General features: G+C 34.6%; 1 protein-coding gene across 2 annotated transcripts in view; it reads right to left on the reverse strand.

Annotated features, from left to right (window-relative positions):
• row (zinc finger domain-containing protein relative of woc) overlaps positions 1-22,639 on the reverse strand; it is a 287,029-nt gene that overhangs the window by 241,113 nt on the left and 23,277 nt on the right. For both annotated transcript variants that reach the window (XM_090389220.1, XM_090389221.1), the window contains exon 2: positions 20,858-21,445. In XM_090389220.1, coding sequence (XP_090245346.1) covers positions 20,858-21,340 — 483 coding nt within the window. In that variant the 5' untranslated portion in view covers positions 21,341-21,445. The remainder of the gene's footprint in view (positions 1-20,857; positions 21,446-22,639) is intronic.

Raw genomic sequence — 22,639 nt, forward strand, 5'->3', positions numbered from 1 at the left:
CTCGCAAATCCAAAAATCCAAGCCCAAGGAGAGATCTTAATATTGAAATCCAAAACAAATAATTTTATTTAGTTATTGAGGTTATAATTGTACTGGATGTCCTTAGCATAGCAATAAATAATTAAAAAACTTCACGTGAAAGTGCCTTTATTAAACCTCTTATTTTGCATACATAATTATTTTACATTATACAGTGACTGTAAATGCAGAACTATATTTAACAATTTGATTTTGTATTATTCGTTTAACCAACATCACATTAATATCCGAACAATGATTTAAAAAAAAAAAAAAAAAGATTGGTTCTGAAATTAGTATAAAATAAATTTAAGAAACATTGCATATGCACTAAGAAGTAACTGCCACATTTCTTGTTGTTATAATTTTGTGGTGTATTTCATAGATTTAATTGTTTTGATCACATAGGAGGTTTATTTTTCAATCTGGATAACTAGTTCAAAAGCAATATTAAAGTTCTTGTGTCAGGTTTTCGACAGTGTCCAAAGACTGATGCAGGAATACTTACCTGTGCCTGATGTCAAGTAAGCATTTGCTTGTCAGTTTTTGTAAATTATAAAGAGCATATGTAACTTATTATAAACAGGGTTATTCTTTACAATAAATAGTATTGTAGTTTATTTTAGAGTTTGTTCCTGCTGAATTATATCAGAAGCTCAAATGCTACAATAATCAGCACTAGGAAACACAACCATCAAAAGTGCAAAATCATTGGCATTAACTGATGCAGAGTTCCATATTTAAAATTGTCCTGTGGGATAATTTTAAAAGTACTTCATCCTATTATAATCAGTGTTTTGTTAAAATTTTGTGATATTTTTGAAATTTCAATTTAATTTTAAGTAGCAGTAAATATGATTTCACTCGAAAAGGCAACCATGGCATGACTCAAGATGACATTACTTAGGAAGAGGAATTCTCTCTAGTGACTCACCCATGAATCAGTCTAATTGCTTCTATTTACCGTGTCATGTATATCAAACTTTCTCTAGCCACTGTGCATTTCTGTGTGCCATATGGAATGCACAAAGAAGTCACAACATGGCATATGATTAGATGAGACTGAGCCTCTGAGAAAGCATAATGTCCTGGAAATTTTGCAAAAATCTGGGGTAGATCACAGTTTTGCCCAGATGCAACATTTTTTTTTTTTTTATGAAAACCCCAAACACGAAAGGTATCAAAACCTATAGTACTTAGTACCGTGCATGGGTTGAAGTATGGGGGGGGGGATACTGGAAACTTTGCTCTAGAGACTAAACATGAGTTTCACCACTTCAAGCCTCCAATAAGCAAAGTGGTGGTATTTCACATGAGGGATTATACGACAAAAAACATGTTGATTTACTAAGACTTGAAAGACTTTGCAGGAATTGTGAGTCTGTATAGCTGTTCACCAAATTCACAGTACTAATTTGATCTATAACATACTTATACTACAGTCATAGCATGGAGCAGTGTGGCATTAAGGGCAAGTCACTGCTATGGATAAAGGGATAGTTGAGTGGGAGAAGACAGAGAGTGGTTATTAATGGACACTGCTTTTCATGGACTAATGTTATTAGTGGAGTAACCCAGGGTTCAGCACTGTGTCCATTGTTGTTTTCTATATTTATTAATGATATAGATGAAGGTATATCAGGCTTAATGTTTAAGTTTGCAGATGATGCAAAGGTTGGCAGAATGTTAAGGACTGTAACCAAGGTAAGCTACTGCAACAAGACCTAGAAAAATTAGGGCCAATAGGCTGAAAAATGACAGTTGAAATTTAACATTGATAAATGCAAGGTACTGCATATGAGTAGCAGTAATCCCAAATTAATATAGCAATCGTGTGGTACTACACTCAGGATAGTGGAAAATTAAAAAGACTTCCGGATAATTGTGCAGTCAGATATGAAGTTCTCTGAGAAATGCAGACAGGCTAGGCCAGCTCATGGGGTTTTGTCAATGATACACAGGAACTTTGCTAGTAGACATAAGAAGGTAATTATCCCACTTTACAAGGCAATGGTTAGGCTGCAGCTTGAGTTCTGCATACAGGTCTGGAGGCCTTATTTTAGGAAGGATGTATATTTGTTGGAATGGATGAAGAGGAGGATAATGGGATTGGTGAAGGGAATGAAAGGGCTGTCTTACCAAGAAAGGTTTTAGTTCTGTAAATTGACCACCAACAGTGTCCCTGACACCAGGTCCAAAGAACATTAAAGCTGTGCTAATAGTAGATCAAAACAAAGTACTGTTTCCTGCACTGCATAAAAAGCTAGGTTTGTATGCAGTGCAGTTACATAGCCAAAAAAAAAAATTGAAGCAGAAATTTTTGTTGGACCTCAAATCCTCAAGCTGATGCTAGACGCTGTATCTGAAGAATCCATGAACCAAACTAAAAGAGATCCTGGACTGGAAAATGCAGTATACAATTAGAAGATCATGAGTGACACACTGATATAGTGCAACCTAGTTCTGAAAACTAGGCTGCACTATGAGTGTTAAGGTATATTTCTTGCTAGTGATGGGCATAATCAAATGATTAGTAATCGAAAGATTTCAATAATCATATAATTAGCAGTTACTAACTACTAACCATTTGAATGACATAATCAAACGATTTTCCATAATTGAATAATTTCATAATCATAATCAAATGAATCAATCAAATGATACAAGTCCATTTCATAATCAAATGAATCAATCAAATGATACATGTATAATAAAAGTAATCAAATTATTTTTTCATAATCAAATGAATCATTTGAATTATGTGAGTATAACTGAAATAACTTAATGATATACTATAACTGAAATAATCAATTATGACCTGTCGATTATACCCATCACTACTTCTTGCAGGGCAGGGGAAAAGATTCCATTAGGATATAAAACAAATGGAAAAACAGTACCAAGCAGGATATAAAACAAAAGAAAAAAGGTACCAAGCAGGACAGAATGTTAATATATCATGGCTGGCTACTACTGGATGTTAACAAGAGGAACAACCACCAAAACTACTTTCCAAGGAGTCAGAGAGTGCAAGTTTGAATCCAGTCTAAGCGTATAAGAAATTCAGCTTGTAGCCATCTATTCTTGCCTGGAAGAAGCAACCTTTCATATTTCAGTTTTATGTATTTTTATATAAAAATAACCTATTTATAAAATCTTTAGAAAAAAAAATAACAATAATAAAAATGAAAAAAAAAAGTTTGTCTCCAAGCCTGAATGAAATTTCTTATGCAATCAGTAAAAAACTTGTAAATTTTACCAACTGCATTTTTTAAGTCCACTGCCTAGTTTATCTAGATATTTTTTGACACAGCATACCTAATTAATGTCATTAACTATCCCTGTCACCTTTGCACTGTGAGTAAACTTAGATATTAAACCTCAAATACTTACATCAATATTGAAATATTCAAAATTGTAAGGAGCACAATACTGAACCATGTAAGACTCCACTTTCCATAAAGAGCAAGGCCATTTATAACCACTCACCTTCTATTGCTTAACCATCTCTTTATGCATCAGTTTTCCTGATACAATGTTCACTTACACAATGGCTCCATTCCTTACAAATTATACTGGTGAGCATCAATTTCCTCCCTGAAATAATTTCAACAGATTCTCAAAGGACATATGTTCAAAAACTCAGATGTGCTTAAAAAGTTCTCATCCTCAGTTTTCAAATATTGTAGGTTAATACTGAAAACCAAGACCTGCAGTTGGTTTGATCATTTTTCATTTATTTTATCTATTTACTTTTTTTAAATTTTTTATAGAACATTCAGAAGATTTCTAGAGCATTCAAGAGCTTTCGAGAACATCTGAGAATATTCCGGAATGTTCCAGACTATTGTTATGTGTTTAAGAAAGGTTGGGATGTTTTATGGACGGTTCTAGAACTTCTGCCAGAGTTCTCTAGAAACATTGCGAGCCTTCTAGAAACTGCTCTACCAGTATATACTATAGTGGGTTCCTCACCAAGCAAGCATTTTCATATTTTAAAAAAAGTGCATGTGTTCCAGAAAGCGGGTGGTGAACAAAGTGAACAAGTGTTTGTAAACAAGTGTTGAGTGCATTAGTGTAAATTGTGAACTGTGTTTAAATTAGAAATAAAAATTGACAATTTCTTAATTGTGTTCTTATATGTGCACATACCTCAACCATACATGAAATATGTTGCATTCTTGCCAAAATAAGCCTGACAACTTTTGCTACATTTGCAGAGAAGTGGTATTAAAACTGCAGTGGAAGTCACTGTCACAACTTATGAGAAAAGCCTATGAATGCTTATTTTGGATGTAAGGTCAGAGATCAAGATAAAGCAAGGGCTCCAAAGATTTCGGTAGTTCTTGTTCAGGGACATTAACGGGCTGGCTTAGAAGTAGTCATTTATCGATGACTTTTGCTGTTCTGGTGATATGGTGGGAATCCCGCGACCACATAAACAATTCTTATTCTTGAATGACCAATATTTATGATTTTTCAGGGAAATCCAAGCATAAAGTAGATTATCCCAACAATGCCAGTGCCAAAGCTACCAGGAACTTAAGCACTTGGCTGATTCAGAATCGGAAAAAGAGTCTCCAGAAGATGCAGAACCCAGAACGAGTACAGATCCAAACTTTTTACTCTTGATACTGCAAAGCTGCATCTAATCACCCAGGCAGAATTGAACAATTTGGTCAGAGATTTGGACCTCTTCAAACTGTGGCTCAATTAATAGAATCATGGCTTCACCAGTGAAATCTTGAAATGGTGTCAAGGTGTCTTTTTATAGGAAGAGGCAATCTAACATAACTTATTACTACACAAATGGTGCTTCGGTTCACTGTAACAATGTCTAGGAATTAATGATTTACATTTGGAGCACGTTCCTGAGCAGTGGAGGCTTTTCATTGATTCTTCCAAGGTCAGTTTGAAAGCAGTTTTACTCCATAATGGAAAAAAGTATTCATCTATACCATTGGCCCATGCAGTTCACACGAATGAAATGTACAAGAACCAACAGTTCTTTTGCAAAAAATATGCTATCAATAATACAAATGGAATATCTGTGCCAAACTAAAAGTAGTAGCTTTGCTGATGGGGCTGAAAGGTGGATATTCTAAACTGTTGCTTTTTATGTGAATGTCCACAGCCGAATGAAAGATTGCCACTACAGGGTAAAAAAAAAAAAAAAAAAAAAATTGGCCAGACCGTTCAGAAACTACACCAGGCCAGAAAAATGTAGCACATCCTCCTTTGGTGGATAAGTCAAAAATCTATTTACCTCCATTTCACATCAAGCTAGGTTTGATAAAAATATTTGTGAAAGCAATGAACAAAAAAGGAGAAGAATTTTCCTGTTTGAGGAAAAAGTTTCCTCAAATCAGTGAGGCTGAGATAAAAGAGGGAATTTTTGTAGGTCCTCAAATCAAACTGCTATTCCAAGATGAGGAATTCACTAAAATATTAAATGCTACAGAAAGAGACTAGAAGGCTGAAAATGTCTGCCGGAACTTTTTAGGCAGTGGGAAATCACAAAATTACAGTGAAATTGTGGATGAGCTAATTTTAGCATACAGAGAGTTGGGGTGCACCATGTCATTATAGCTTCATTTCCTACATTCCCATTTAGAGTTTTTTGCTGAAAACTTGGGAGCAGTCTCCGATGAACAGGGTGAAAGGTTTGACCAAGATATTTCTCAGATGGAAAAAAGATACCAAGGAAAATGGAGTCCAAATATGTTAGCAGACTACTGTTGGCATCTCGTATGGGAGACACCAATGGACAATTATAAAAAGCAAAAAAGGAAAAAATAATCTGAAACAAAACATTTTGTTATCAGATAAACATTTTTGTAAATACAATAAGGTTAACGGACCCACTGTTCAGTATTCAGTACTATATGATAACATTTTCTTAAAATATATAAAATCTTTTTACTAGAAACTTAGTTTTTGATTTTTAATTCCTTCTCCCTTAAAATTGGTGGTTGTTACAATATGGTTGCTATATTTGAATTCAGCAACATCAAATCTACAAGAATCACCTTGAATTTTAACAGAGTGAAATATATATTTTTTTTTATCCTGACTTTACCTTCTTTATCCTGACACAAAAGTAAAACTTACAGATCTGCAATTACTCACTTCACACTTTGAACTGTCTTTGTGAACTAATATAATATTTGAACGTGTTATACGGATTATCTTTAATCTAAAAACTTGAATTACTTGAACTGAAAACTTTACACCTGTGTAAAACAATTAACAACAGATTTTAAAAACTGTGTAGAGTTTTAGGATCTATTTATTGTTAATAACAGCATCTATAAATTATAGATTTTGCCAAATGATGCATTCTCCTCTGCTTCTTAGGTGAGTGCAACCTTACTAATACACTGCACAAAAAACATGAAAAGAACGGACTAACAGTAACAATTTGTTAGTTTGTTCTTGCCAAAACAATCACACTGCAGTTCTAGGAAAATTAAAAACTTTTGTCCTCTCCTTTTGTCTTTTTCTCTATTTTTCCATGCTTAAACATATTCTCCTTTTTTGCTGCTTCATCAGAGACCATAAGGAGATAATTTAATCTCTGATATATGCACTGAACATTAGAACATATATGTGAAAATTGTATAAACAAAAGCTTTCATCATGTGAGTAGAAAAGCCAGAAATAAAATTTCTGAGTTTTCTACTCAGAAGAAGAACACTTTTCACCACATGATGAAAAATGTTCTTTTTGCATTTTCTCAATTAGTGAGAAAAATAATAAAATAGCTGCTCTGAAGAACTTACAGATAGGCAATTACAGTAAAATCTTGTTAATATAAACTCAGTTTATACAAAGTATTCATTTATATGAAGCACATACCATTTCCCCTGTGAAAGGATAGGCTTTTCTATGTAAAGGTATTCATTTATTACAAAATTCGGTTAATTTGTATTACAAAGTTGGTTTTCACCCTGAGAAAGGCGCCTCCCTTTTTCTCACTAATTGAGAAAATGCAAAAAGAACATTTTTCATCATGTGGTGAAAAGTGTTCTTCTTCTGAGTAGAAAGAAAGCTCCTTCCCACCTGGCCTCCGTAGCCAGGTGGGAAGGAGCAGCAATGCGTAGCACACGCTTCTTCATTAGACCGGGGTTCGAGCCCGTCACCACCAAATACGGAGGATGCGGAAAGGTCAGGGAATGACCACCGCATATTCCGGAGCAATATGGCCTTAGTTGCTAATGCTCCTTAAAAAAAAAAAAAAAAAAACAAATAACAAAATAACCCTGAGAAAAATAAACATTGTTATTTTGTACATTTAATACAAATCTTGGCACACTGTTCGATTATTGCCTCTGGCCACCCAGTTCCCTGCTCCCCGATGGATGGCACTGACTTGTTAGAAATTACTTTTGTGTAAACAAGACCAGTTTATGGTAGCTACAACATAAGTACACTCTACAATATAAGTGCATTCTTTGTAAAGGATGAAGATGTTAAATTAATAAAAGAATAAAAACAGTTTTTCTAAATTGTTTACATACACTGCCTGGGATTAAGGTCCGTTGTAATTGTTACACCAGTTCAACGATTCTTTTGCTACAGTATACAGTAATCTATTTTTTGTGCCATTTTATCTGAGCTGATGTCTTTAAATTAATTTAAAGTTTGTTTATATTAAATCTCATCTAGTAGAGTTGTGGTTACAAAACATAAACTGATGGAATTAAGCCTGGAAATTAAACTCGGGAAATTATACAAGAGGCTGATAGGATTGAATTTAGAAAAACAGACATCGCAAAGGAATGCAACATCCCTTTACCTACTTTATCTACAATACTAAAAAACTGAAAAAAAAAAAATAAATAAAAATAAACTTGAAATGCATGACACTAGAGCAGTGGTCTCCAAACTTTTCTGGTTGCACACCCTTATTTTACTTAAAAGGACTAGCGAGCACCCCGGAATAAAAAATTAAATATATATGTTTAATATATTTTCTTTATTTATAAATCATTTACATGGAAGGCATTATATCTAAAATCACATATATTTTTAAAAGATCACAAATCAAAAAATTCAAAACAATATTAAATTGAAGTTCAAGTACAAAATGATATGAAGTCATTAATATAACAATTGTAGTAAATGTAATGTAATACTATTTATTTTATTTATAAGTAATTTACATGGTATGCATTATATCTAGAATCACATATAATTTGAAATGATCACAATATAATTCGATGCAAAAATACAAAACAAAACGAAACTGAAATTAGCATTAGTAGAGGCATACAATGTAAGAAAGCAAGCTTATGCAGCATCAGCCAAAAAAAAAAAAAAAAAACCTCCCATTTCACCCCTCCATTGGTTCCAAATGCCTACCCAGTTCAGCCTTAAATTTATTTAGGTTATCAACTTCTACAACAAAAGATGGAAGTCTGTTCCACCATATCAACTACCCGCTGGCTAAAGACAAATTTCCACACATCTATTCTACAACTGTCTTTGCTCAATTTGAATCTGTGCCCCCTCAGGTTCTTAATCTGAGCAAGAGGAAGAATCCCATCAGCATTCAGCTTGCTCAACCCATTCAACACCTTATACACCTCAATCAGATCACCTCACAGGTGCCTACTCTCCAGGTGCTACAATCTGCAGAACTTAAGCTTTTCTTGGTAAGGGCACCCTTTGTTCCCCTCACCAATCTTGTTGCCTTCTTTGTATTCGTTCTAGCAACTCTACATCCTTCCTAAAATGAGGCCTACAGACCTATACACAGTACTCTAGGTGTTGCCTGACCATTGCCTTGTATAATGGGATAATCACCTGCCTCTCCCTGCTAGCAAAATTGCTATATATCATTGACAAGACTCGATGGCCTGCTCTGGCAGACCCTCTGCACTGCTCAGCAACCTCCATATTTGACTGCACAATTACCCCCATGTCTTTTTCACTTTCTACTTGCCTGAGTGTAGTACCACACAGTTGGTATATTTCTCTTGGGTTATTGCTACCCATATGCAGTACTCTACATTTGTCAATGTTAAACTTCAGTTGCCACTTTTCAGCTCATTTACACAACTTATCTAGATCCAGTTGGAGTAGCATACTGTCTTTACTGTCGTTAATAACCCTGCCAACCTTTGTATCATCTGTAAACTTCATCAATATCATTGTTGTTGTTATTTTGGTTTTTAGGAGCATTAGCAACTAAGGCCATATTGCTCCGGGGATATGCGGTGGTCATTCCCTGACCTTTCCGCATCCTCCGTACTTGGTGGTCATGGGCTCAAACCCTGGTCTCATCAAGAAGCGTGTGCTATGCACTGCTGATCCTACCCACTCGGCTACAGAGGCACCTCTCAATATCATTGATAAATATACAAAACAACAATGGACCCAACACCGAACCCTGGGGAACTCAAAGTACAAAGTGGTATAAATCAAATCAACAGGACTTTTTAGTGGGAACAATGTGCTTGAATATTTTTCATTATTGCTGTATTTATTATTTAATAAATCAATATTTATTAATTATGAAAACTTTAGTTTTCTGAAGCCACATATTGAAGTATTAAAAAAACATTTATTTATAATTTTTATATTCAATTACGTTCTGGGAAACTAAAGTTTTCATAATTAATAAATATTGATTTATTACAGATAATCTCACACATCCCACAGATAATCTTGCACACCCAAGTTTTTGAGAGCACTGCACTAGAGCAGTGATAAAAAAAAAGGAAACAAATTCCTGGTTCAAAACACGAGGAGCTTGAAATAAAATGTTTTGAGTGGTACCAACAAATTTGCGCATCTACAATGAGTAGACAGAAATCATGGGTAGGCCCACCTTTCACCCGGATAAGGGCGGTCACACAGTAGGCATTGAGTTCACTAGTTCACGAAAGTGTTGCACAGTTATTTCCATCCATGCTTGCTGCACCACTATCCATAATTTTGTTGCATTCCTGGGTGGAGGATCCAAAGCTCGAACGGATCTTTCCACAGCATCCCAAAGATGCTCCACAGGGTTCATATCCATTGAACAGAGAGGCCATTCCATAGTAGTAAAATCAGTGGAATGCTCTTCGAACTATGTTCTAGTCACCATGGCTGTGGGGAGGCACATTGTCCTTCTGGAAGAGTTCATTGCCCTGTGCGTGCATGAGGACCATGACAGGATGCAGATGGTCTGCAAGGATGGATACGTAACCTGGACCGTTCAGAGATGTGTCTAGACATACCAGGGGTCACAACGTGTGCCAGTTGAACATGCCCCAGACCATTACCGACCATCCACCTACCTGAACAATTATTTGTTGATATGATGATTGCATAGCTTCGTGCTGTTTCTGTCAAGATACACATCCTCCCGTCCACTAAAAATAACTGGAAATGGGTCTCATCGGACAAGGAGACCTGTCTCCAATCATCCAAGGTCCAGTGCCGATGTTCTTTCGCCCAGTTGAGGCACAGAGTCCTGTGTCATGGTGTTAGCAATGGGACTCTGGTGGATCGGCGGCTCCCATAACTTATTGTGGCTAATGATCGCCTGATGGTCTTGATTGAGACATTTCTGGCACCTTCCTTGTTGAAGTCTGCAGTGATTTTTGCCACTGTCGCTCTCTGGAAACAATGTGAAACAGACGTCAATGGCAATGTTTATCCACCACCTTTCTCCGCCTACAATGCTGTCCATGATGAGATGTTATTCTGGTTGTTATGTTGTTGTTATTATTTTGGTTTTTAGGAGCATTAGCAACTAAGGCCATATTGCTCCGGGATATGCAGTGGTCATTCCCTGACCTTTCCACATCTTCTGTATTTGGTGGTGACGAGTTCAAACCCCGGTCTAATCAAGAAGCGTGTGCTATGCACTGCTGCTCCTTCCCACCTGGCTACGGAGGCGCCATGTTATTCTGGAAATGGCAAATTCTCGATACACTCTTGATACTGTTGAACGGGGATAGTGCAATTTCTGTACCACCTCCCCATGTGTCAGGCACCCGCTATCATTCCTCTTTCAAAGTCGGTCAACTCTTGATGTTTATCCATACTGACACTGAATTATCGTCTACATGAATGCAATGATGCGGTACACCTATAGACCTGCCAAGCAGTGGGTTTGTCCGCTAGCAAGAGGGGTGATAGTGCCGCATTGACCAGGTACCCTATGAATTCTGTTCTTTCAGTGTAATTTGCCAATATTAGGACCAATTTTTGCAAGAAAAGGCAAATGATCTAACTCAGCAACATGGAATTAGCAACTTCAAATGCAGCAGTGGCTGGTCCAAAGATTTAAAGACAGGAATAACTTGGTTTTGTGAAATATGAGGCAAAGGATATTTTTAATCTTGACAAGACAGGTTTATTTTATAATTTGCAGCCAAACAAAACATTTGCTGTTCAAGGAGAATTTTGTCATAGTGGAAAATTAAGTAAACAAAGACTCACTGTTCTGTTATGCTGCAATTCAAATGGCAATACAAACCTATGCCCACTTGTGATTGGTAAGTTTTCCAGGCCAAGATGTTTTAAAGAAGTTAACCAACTCCCCTGTGATTATGGGGCCAATAGAAGTGCTTGGCTTACAGTCGATATTTTTCAGTCTTGGTTATCAAAAGTGGACAGAAGAATAGCTTCAGAAAAAAGGATCATTTTGATGATTCTAGATTGTTGTACAGTACATTCTGCCGAGCCACTTAAGTTTACAAATATACGGCTGTTTTTTTAACCTCCCATGGTTAAAAAAACAGATAGCTGTTTTTTTAACCATGTTTTTAATCAAAAACAGGTCTTGAATGCTATCTGTAATCTTGTTATTGCTTGGGACAGTATTGCATCAAGTGTAATAATCAACTGCTTCAGAAAGAGTGGCTTTGAAGAGAATATCATCGAAAAACATGGTCCAGCAGACGAATGTGATAGCAAAGTTGAGGAATTGGGAAATTTGAAGGAGCATATGGATTTTGTTGGCAAATTTGAAGGGTTTGTGAAGGTACATGATGTAGTTTCTACCACAGCAATGCGACACCAGAAGAGCTGCTACCAAGCAAAAGTGAAGAAGCACACACACACACACTGCCATCTAAAAATGATGTCCAAAATGCATTGAGCATAATAGAGAATGTGCTGGCCTGCAGTAACGTTGATAAAAAAACAACAATTGCATAGGATGATGTCTGTGCTATAGTTCAAAATGCATATAGGACAAAAACTGTGCAAAGAACCAAGGATTCTTTCTTTAATTTAGTTTAATTTATCAAAAAGTTAATGGATTATATGTCTCCTTTTATATTAAAATTAATTCTTTTTACTGTGATATTAAAATATATACTGTAGAATATTTTCATTTCTGTTAATTGCTTTTCTTTTTGTTTATCTTACAAAAAAAAAAAAAAAAAAAAATGACCCCAGTGGCTCACATCTGGTGAGTATGGGCTTGGCACCCAGGGTCCTGAGCTGGATATCATCATTCTTCTCTTTCTTGGTGATTCCCTTCTACTTCTCTCTCTCTCTCTCTCTCTGGGTAATTAAGAAATATTTTGGCTGATGCAGCAAAAGCCTCAGGCTTCCTTGCACCATTTGGCTAATAATAATAATAAAATATTTAAAAAGTGTGTTATTCCTATTACTGTATTGTTGGACAAGGCTTTTGTTTTTATTATTTAATTTTATTAATTTAAATTTATTTATAATTTATTTATTTTGATATTATTATTATTTATTATTATTCTTAGATATATAGCATGTGCCAAAAAAAAAAAGGTAAACTTTTGACACTTTTGGGGGACCTCATTACTACAAATCTCATTATTACAAAATGTGAAAATTTAGGTCCCTTGAACTTTGTAGTAAAGAGACTACTGTAATTTGAAAATTTAGGAATGGACATGTACGAAAACTGAAATTTTAGAGGGCTACTACACTCTCATACATTACAGCCTGGTGTTCTGACCCTTCTTGCAACCTAAAAGTGACATCAAAATTCTTAATGTTAGCAATAATTTTTTCTTTCTTTCTTTCCCAGAATTTTCACTAGTTAAGAAAGTAAGAAAGAAGTTGTTAGCTTCAAGAACTTTTCTGTTAATTATAATTTCATGTCACAAAAAGATCATCATCATCTTCGCCATTTTCAATACACTGCAGGATGAAGGCCTCTCCAGGAACTTTCCAGTTCCTTCTGTTTTGAGCACTGGCCATCCATTTCCTACCCACAAACTCATGAATTTCATCTATCCATCTGCACCTTTGTCTTCCAGGTTTTCTTCTAGCTCCTCTTGGGTACCATTCTGTTATTTTCTTAGTCCATCTGTCATCATGTCTTCGAGCTATGTATCCTGCCCAAGACCATTTTAGTTCTTTAGTTTTGATAAGAATATCCTTTACTTGAGTTTGCTGCCTAATCCACGTGTTTCTCTTCTAATCTAACAGTCTGATTCCCAATATAATTCGTTCCATTCTTCGCTGTGTAGTTCTCAGCTTCTCTTCCATTCTTTTGGTGAGTGCCCAAGTTTCACTTCCATAAGTCATGGTGGGGAGTTAACATTTGTTCATTATTTTACGTTTCAGACAAACTGGGATATTGCTCTTCAGTATGTGACTATATTTCCTGAATGCTATCCATCCAAAATTTATTCTTCTCTTGACTTCCAGCCATTTATCATTATTACAGCTAATACCTTGTCCCAGATAAGTATATGACTCCACCTTTTCAATTACTGCTCCCTCAATCATTATTTCCCTTTCTATGGCATACTTGTTCATCATTACTTTTGTTTTAGTCATATTCACCTTTAGTCCAAAATCCTTACTACCTGTGCATAACTGATTAAGATTTTCCTCTAATTCTTTGGGATCGTGGCTTATGACCACAATGTCATCTGCAAATCGTAAATGGTGTAGGTACTCTCCGTTCACACTGACTCCTTTCTGCGACCAGTCTAATCTTCTGAAAGCTTCCTCAAGGGCAGCATTAAACAGCTTCGGAGATATTGTGTCTCCTTGTCGAACTCCTTTCCCAATTTTAACAAATAAAGGAGGTAGCACTCTCATATATTTTCTTCAAAATCATAATATATGGGGTATCTATGCCTTGTCTTTCCAGTGCCCAAAACATTGCCTTATGCTGTATGGAGTCAAATGCCTTTTCATAATCCACAAATGCCAGACATAATGGTGTTTTCTCCATTAGCTGTGATATTACGTGAAGGTGATCCATAGTTGAGAATCCTGTCCTAAAGCCAGCTTGCTCTTTCGGTTGATTCTCATCAAGTATTCTTTCTAATCTGTTAGTAATGACCCTTGTGAACAACTTGTAGATGTGGGATAACAAGCTAATTGGTCTATAATTTCCAATTTCTGATTTATCTCCTTTCTTATGCAGCAAAACTATGATTGCATTATTATTCCACTGCTTAGGCATCACACCGTTTCTAATGCACATTGTGAAGAGCCTTGCCAGTTTTTGTGTTATGTCTCTTCCTCCCAATTTTAACAACTCTACAGTAACTTCATCTTCCCCCGGGGCTCTCTGATTCTTCATTTTCTTCAATGCATGTTCTATCTCATCAGGAAGAATATCGGGTATGTCGTATGTGTTGCTACTTTGCAATCCATCTTCCCCACTGCTGGCATCATTCCCTCGCTCCTTGTATAATTCTCTATAGTAGTCTTGTGCTATTTGAATTATGCCTTCTCTGCTGTTTATAAGTACACCATCACTATTCTTCAGTTTCAGTATCATTTGTCTTTCTGTATTACTGCTCATGGCTGCTGATTTAAATACTTTGTTTTCCCCTAATGCTTGTTCTACTTTTCTTATGTTAAATCTTCTTATGTCCTCTCTGAGTCTCCTTCTAATGGCTTTGCATAACTCAGTACACTCAATTTTCTCCCTGTCAGTGTTTTTCTTGCTCTTCATTTGTCGTCTTCGATTCATCATGACAAGTGTTTCTTGACTAATTTTTTCTTCTTTGGATTTCTTTTTCCCTATAGGTTTCTTGCGCTTTATCACTTCCAGAAAATTGTAATATTCCTCGTCGATATCTTGGTCCTGAGCAGTCTACAGAAGCTCAAACTTGTTCTTAAGTTCCAGTACATACTGCTTTTTCTCCTCTTCTGTTATCTCAGAGACCTTTGTATTATTTACTCGAGTCAGTTTTTTCCTTTCCTTTCTTACATCTATATCAAGTGTACATCTTACCATTCTGTGATCACTTCCAACATTTACCTTATTCAGGACGGTACCATCATTCACAATATATCTTCTATTAGTGAGGATGAAGTCGATTTTATTAGTTGTTAATCCATTTGGACTCTTCCATGTCCACTTTCTGCTCACCCTTTTCTTGAAAAAAATGTTCATTACTGACAGTCCTTGTGATTCTGCAAATTCCACAAGTCTTTCACACCTCTTTTATTTCTTTCACCAATTCCAAAATTTCCTATAGTTCCCCTTTCTGTGCTGTTTTGTCTTTTTCCAACCTTAGCATTGAAGTCCCCCATAATAATAGTGTAGTGGGTTTTCTGCTCATCTAGAAGACTCTCAATTTCGGTGTACATTTCTTCAACCTCTTTATCATCATGGCTCGATGTTGGTGCATATATCATTATAACCTTTAGCTTGTATCTCTTAGAAATCTTGAGTATTAGTCTTGACACCCTTGGTGTTGTACTTTGGAATTCCAAAATGTTGTTTTTAAAATCTTTATGGACCAGAAACCCAACTCCACCTTCACCAACTCCACCATCACAAAAAGATATTAGGCTGTAATATATAGCCAGTATACTGGTCCTCTAACCTTGCTTTTGCACATATACATTCCTAAATTCGAAGACCTCACACATTAAATGCATGTGTGAGGTCTTCAGAGCAATTATACTATTGTTCTCAGTGAATTTTGAGCTTCCTATTCATTTAGCAAAACTTTCTTTTATTAAAAGATTTAACTAGTACATACTATATATATTAAATGAGTAATATGGTAAGTAATCATTAATACACTGAATTTGTGGGCTAGTGCCATTGCGGTGGCAATAGATACACTACATCCATAATGTGATATATATATATATACACCATATTTTTGTTTTATGAGGAAGATTATAGCAAGAGAAATATACTGAGAGACATACCTAAATAGATTTATTAAAAAAAGAAAATGCAACCTATATATTAAATGTAATAAATAAATGAGAGCATACAAATGCTCAATTCTTCCTACGTTCTATTAATATTTGAGGAATAAACAAGGAGTTACCCTTTATTCAGTCAAAATAATTAAATGTAATATAAAATCATGGGTATTAAACATGTAGTCCTCTAACCTTGCTTATTTTTATCCATCAAGTTTCAGTTGATGGATAAAAATAAATAAGGTATGACAGATGCACCAAAATGCACAAAGCAGCAGTAGAGGATGCAAAAGTTTATATAAATACAAGTACTGTACAAAGAAGGGCAACAAGATTGGTATGGGGAACAAAGGGGTGCTCTTGCCAAGAAAGACTTAAGTTCTGCAAATTGCAGTGCCTGGAGAGTAGGCACCTGCGAGGTGATCTGATTGAGGTGTATAAGGCTTCTTGTTGTTTGTTTGTTATTTGGTTTTTAGGGGCATTAGCAACTAAGGCTATATTGCTCCGTGAATATGCAGTGGTCATTCCCTGACCTTTCCGCATCCTCCGTATTTGGTGGTGACAGGCTCGAACCCCGGTCTAATCAAGAAGCATGTGCTGCGCACTGCTGCTCCTTCCCATCTGGCTACGGAGGCACCCCTGTGTAAGGCCTTGAATGGCTTGAGCAAGCTGAATGCTGATGGGATTCTTCCTCTTGGTCAGATTAAGAACCTGAGGGAGCACAGATTCAAATTGAGGAAAGACAGTTGTAGAATAGATGTGTGGAAATTTGCCTTGAGCCAGCAGGTGGAACAGACTTCTATCTTTTGTTGTGAAAGTTGATAGCCTAAATAAATTTAAGGCTGAGCTGGACAGGCATTTGGAATGAATGGAGAGGTGAAATGGAAGGTTTTTTTTTTTTTTTTTTGGCTGAGGATGCATAAGCTTGCTTTCTTGCATCGTATGCCTCTACTAATGCTAAGTATGTAAAAATTGAAGTCTGATAAAGTCTGTGTATATGGAAGCGAAAAATATACCAAGTGCCAAGAACTAGAAGGGTAAGGATAGCACAAAAAAGAAGCGATGTAGGTTTGTAAAAGGAGAAAGAATGTGAATATCCCATAAGTTATGATGAATTAAGAGAATTACAGGCTGAATTGCAAAGCCAATTAGAGGTGAGGGAACTGCAAAGTAAAATGATTAATACCAATGATTAAACAAATAAATTAAAGGTGGGATAGCTCATCAGATATGGGTGGGCAAATTTAGTCATAAGTCGAATATTGATATATGGTCAGGTATTTCATTGGGGACTACACCTGACCATGTATCAGGAACTATGTTTCTATTGTTGATGTTAAATACTTTTTAATATCAAAAATAAATAAATTTTAAAATAATATCAAAAATAAATAAATTTAAAATAATATCAAAAATAAATAAATTTAAATTAATAAAATAAAATAACAAGCATGTGGTATAGGGCAAGGTATTAAACTGAGGATGAGGAAGGGATAAAGTAGTAATTAAATAAAGATGAAAATAGCAACAGAATGAGTATAGTTAGAACATTCGTATTAACCTTGTATTGCACTAATAGTTTTACGAACAAGGAAAAAGCTAGAAGTAATTTGATATCTTTTTCTATACTTTTTATCTTTCTACTTCTAGCTTTTTCCCATTCGTAAACTATTAGGGCAATACGAGGGTGATACAAACATTTCAACCATCCTCATGCTATCATTTGTTTAAAATTATTATTTTATCTTCCCCATCCTCAATTTAATACTGCATGCTCGTTCTAAATTCTAATTCATCTAATTTCCACAAAATTCCAACTCTAAAAAAAATTTTTTTTCTTTTTTCAAGTTTACTTAAAACCTACATTAAATTCAAAAACCTTTTTTCCTACTCTGAAAATGCTTATTTATATTTTATTTTAGCTTTATCCTTATTTTTACCTTAATTTTTTATATCACTGATACTGCATTGGGATTACCTTGTCCATACCATGAATGTGCTAATTTTAATCTTTTTGCTTTATTTTGCCTCTCTTCCGCTTATGAACAAGTATAGAAACAGTTCCTGATACATGGTCAGGTGTAATTCCCTGATGAAATACCTGATCGTGTATTAATATTTACTTCAGCTTGCATCGATTTTTGCATTTTTGCTGTCCTTATATTCAACGTATAACTAAATTTGGCCACCCATATCTGATGACAGCTATCCCACCTTTTATTTTATTTGTTTAATAATTTTACTTGGCAGTTCCCTCACCTCTAATTGGCTTTGCAATTCAGCCTATAATTCTCTTAATTCATCATAACTTATAGGATATTCATATTGTTCCTCCTTTTACAAACCTACATCATTTATTTTTTCTGCTATCCTCACCCTTCTAGTTCTTGGCACTTTGTATATTTTTCACTTCATCTACACAAACTTTATCAGACTTTTCAATTCTTACATACTTATATATATATATAGGATAATATACAAAATCATAATATACAGAAAAGAATAATATACCAAACATCGTTGCATACTTACAATCTGGGTGACTTCATCTGGGGTCAACCACCCAAATTGAAAGGAAACAAACAATGATAAGAGATTTTCTGTGTCTGTAATGATCAATATGCACTAAAGCAAAATTAATTTTGAGGTTGCATTAACCAATAATAGAATTTTGGTTAATATAACATGTAATTTTGAGATTATATAACAAAGAATATAATTTTGAATTATCTAAACTATAACAGAAATTAATAAAAAAAAATTTATTGCATAGTGCACATTGATCATCGTTGACACGACACAGAACAGAGGATATGAGTTTGAAAATTAAAGCAAAAATAAAGCATATTTACCATGTCCAAGCTAATATATAAATAAGCTTTATTGAAAATTGATTTTGCCTTTTTGAAAATTATTCATTACATAAACTGAGGACCTCTTACTGTTGCTTACTGCTTTAAATGTGAGTGGTTGACGTTGTAAACTTACGATTTGGGTGCTACCCCACCCAAATTGTAAGTGTACAACGATAAGTTTTGTATATTACCTTTTTTGTATATATCGTATATAACATACTTTACCTATACATTTTCATAGATCTATCTAGGTATATTGCTTAATATAATTCTCTTACTATAATCTTGCCCATAAAATAAAAATATGGTGTATATATATATATACATATATATATATTAGCTAAAATAGAATATTTGCCAGCAGCATGCAAACCAGTAGAGTGAAAAAGAACTCAACCAGATAAAATAACAAAAATAATAATAACAGAAAAATATATGGGGGGGGGGATAAAAAAGAAGAGGGTAGTGTTTAAGCAACGTTCCTAATATAATTTAGAAAATTAAGCCAATTAAAATAAATTTAGCAGCACCCCCTCGAAGGCACCCGTTTCCAAATTATGTGAAATCTCACTAAGGTGGAAACGTAGACTAACAACATAACCTGACCAAATAAATTGAAAATAATAATTAATAAAATGAAATGTGCTTTTCTGCTCCCACTAATGTTAGCTTTTCTACTATTTTTTTCTTATTTTTAATATATATTTTGATTACTTTTTATCTCTCTCTAATTTTGGATTAATTGGAATATATATATATATGTGTGTGTGTGTGTGTGTGTGTGTGTGTGGACAGGAAATTGCATTCCCGGATAACCTGAGCACCAGCTTTAAATTCTTCAATCATATACTGCTCACTGGTCTCGATCAATATTAATTTGAACATACTATGCAATCGAGGTCAATGCAACAGGAGTATATAATGTTAAATTATGCAATTAATTTTTGCTCTGGATTGCTTAAGTCACATTTATAAATAACAGAAAATTTTATAATATTGTGTATTACACTTCTCAACACCTGGCTATTTCACAATGCCACCTGGCTGGCAAAATTTTCTAGAGAAAACACTGTATACTGTTTACTTTCCTACAACTAAAATTCTTTCACTTTGGGCTATTAGTGTAATACGAGGTCAGGAGTGTATTTCTATCCTAATTTCGCCTCCCATTAGCTAAACAGCCAGACAATGACCTTTAACCATAATACACATTTCATTAAAAAAAAAATATATATATATATATAAAATTGTGAGTGATCGTGACATTCTATGAGAGAATTGTATTTTATTTTCATTTATTTTCCCTGATATAATGCTTTTGAAATCTGGAGAAAATTACTCATTGGCCTCAGAATGGATCTAAGCCAGCAACTGCAGATCCATTCTAAAGTCAAATTATGGAATAATAACTTGGTTACAATGGGTTTCAGAACTTCAAACTTAAATATGTGTTAAAAAAAAAAAAAAAAAAAATTGTAACGTAAATGCAATTTATCAAAGTAAATTTTACACAGAAGTAAACCAAACTTAAATTTAATTTTGGTTTACTTAAATTAAATTAAACCAAACCAAAATTTGGTTTAATTAAATTTTTTACAGGTGTGAAACTTAGATGGGAAAATCTGTCATTTCTTTGGAAAGCTTGGAGGGTGAAAACATGTGAAAACAAAATTATACAGATTAACAAACAATCTGACAAACTTCTTTACTTTTCGATCACAAATAACAATATACTAACAAAGAGTCAGCTATCAAAGAGCTATCAGACTCAGTTATTCAGTTGAAATTTTAAATGAATAATTAAGTAAACTTTAATCAAATTTTTGGAATAAATCTTATGCAAATGTTAAACAATCTCTTACCTCAACTTTAGGTATTTCCAATAATGGAATTGGTTCATCATTATTCTCATCATAAGGTTCTGGTTCAGATTTTATCTTCAGAACAAATGGTTCTGTTGAGCTTCGCACCGGTGTCGTTTGAGGTGCAGGAGCTGGTGGTGGAAGTGGTGGAGGTGGTACTGCTGCTGCTGACACTGATGTCCCGTCACTCTCATCAGATGGAAAATAATCATCATCACTATCATCTCTTAAAAGTTTTCTGCTACCAAGTCGTACACAAGGAACTGCAGTAAGTTTCAATGTCCTTTTATTGTGATGATAATCCTTCTGTTTAAAATGCAATGAACAGACACGTGTATGATCAGTTACTTCTGATTCTCTCAATCCCAAAATGTCAACCCACTCATCTCGCTGAAATTCATCTTTTGGAAAACAGTGAAATATCAGTTCTGGATGCTGAAGAGAATTACTCGTACACGATGCAACCACACAGATTTTCATCATGAAAATATAATAGTGGAAAATTACAAAACAACACCAGCAATGATTATGATAATGTTGCCTTCCTTTATCCTGTTATTTGGTCACTTGAAGGTTTAACTTCAAAATCTGAAGTTATAAAAAAAACATAAAAATTACTTAAAATAAACTGATACTTCATATACTAGGAAACTATAGTTTCTTCTGGGTTCATGATCTTGAGCTATTGCAGGGAGTCGAAAATTTCCACAGAATTTGGATCAGATGTGCATTTGCAATTTGTAAGGTCAAAATTTGAACAAAAGTATAGTTTATTTTCTTCCACCAGGTTTTGCAACAACATATGTAAGAATGAAATGGTGTATGCTCGTTACACGATACTGATATTGACAGAAATATATCATGGTGAATTAGTATATCATCATTTTATGCAAGGCTGCAATGAAGAATTAACATTACATTAATTTTAAAGTGTGAATGGCCTTTGTTGTGCAGGCTATTCTCTCTTAGAGAGTAGTCTGCACAGAAAAGAGTTTTAGAGAGTAGCCTTATGCAAACTACTCTCTAAAACAGTTGCAAGGATGTATGAAACAATTCAAGACTACTGTCCATGTATTTTGCTGCACACAGAAAATACAAGAGCTACACAGCAATAACAGAATATCTGGGTCAGCTGGAAATAATCATTGTACAAATGATTCTATGAGTAACAGCGAAAACATTCTTAAACAAGATTACTGAAGTCCGGCCTTCAATGCAGTATTATGAAATGATATTTTAAGTTTCATGTAAAATTCTTACTAATGCCAATCAAATGAGAAATGAAAATCCAAAAACTAAACTATGATATGTCTCTATTTGTCAACTTAGATCTGGACAGCAATAATATTAATATTAAAGAAATTAAACAGTCCACCTATAAAGTACATATAATAACTAGAAGAAATTTCAGAAGTGAAAAATGCTAGTGGGGCAGTATCTCCCCTTTACCAACTGAAAGTTATCACAAGTAGAAATGGTGAATTCAGAGAAGGAATAAAATAGTCTTCCAAATGAGGTCCTGATGGAATTTGTCCATTGTATATAAAAATAGAAACAGAAATACAGCTGATCCTGCTTTAATACGCAAGATATGATCCAAATAACAATGCAGAGTAGAAATGTGCACTAAAGCATGTGCATTTTCATGTCATAGTCAGGGACAGATTTCATAAAAGCTATGAATTGTTATTACTCACCCCCATTTTTAAACTTACTTTTATGAATTCAGTAGATAGCATGAACCAGAGCTGTAATGCTCAATACAGTAGATATATTATTACA

This window comes from Mastigoproctus giganteus, chromosome 14 (genome assembly GCF_048544385.1).
Source record: "Mastigoproctus giganteus isolate SK-2022 chromosome 14, ASM4854438v1, whole genome shotgun sequence".
Taxonomy (NCBI): Eukaryota; Metazoa; Arthropoda; class Arachnida; order Uropygi; family Thelyphonidae; genus Mastigoproctus; species Mastigoproctus giganteus.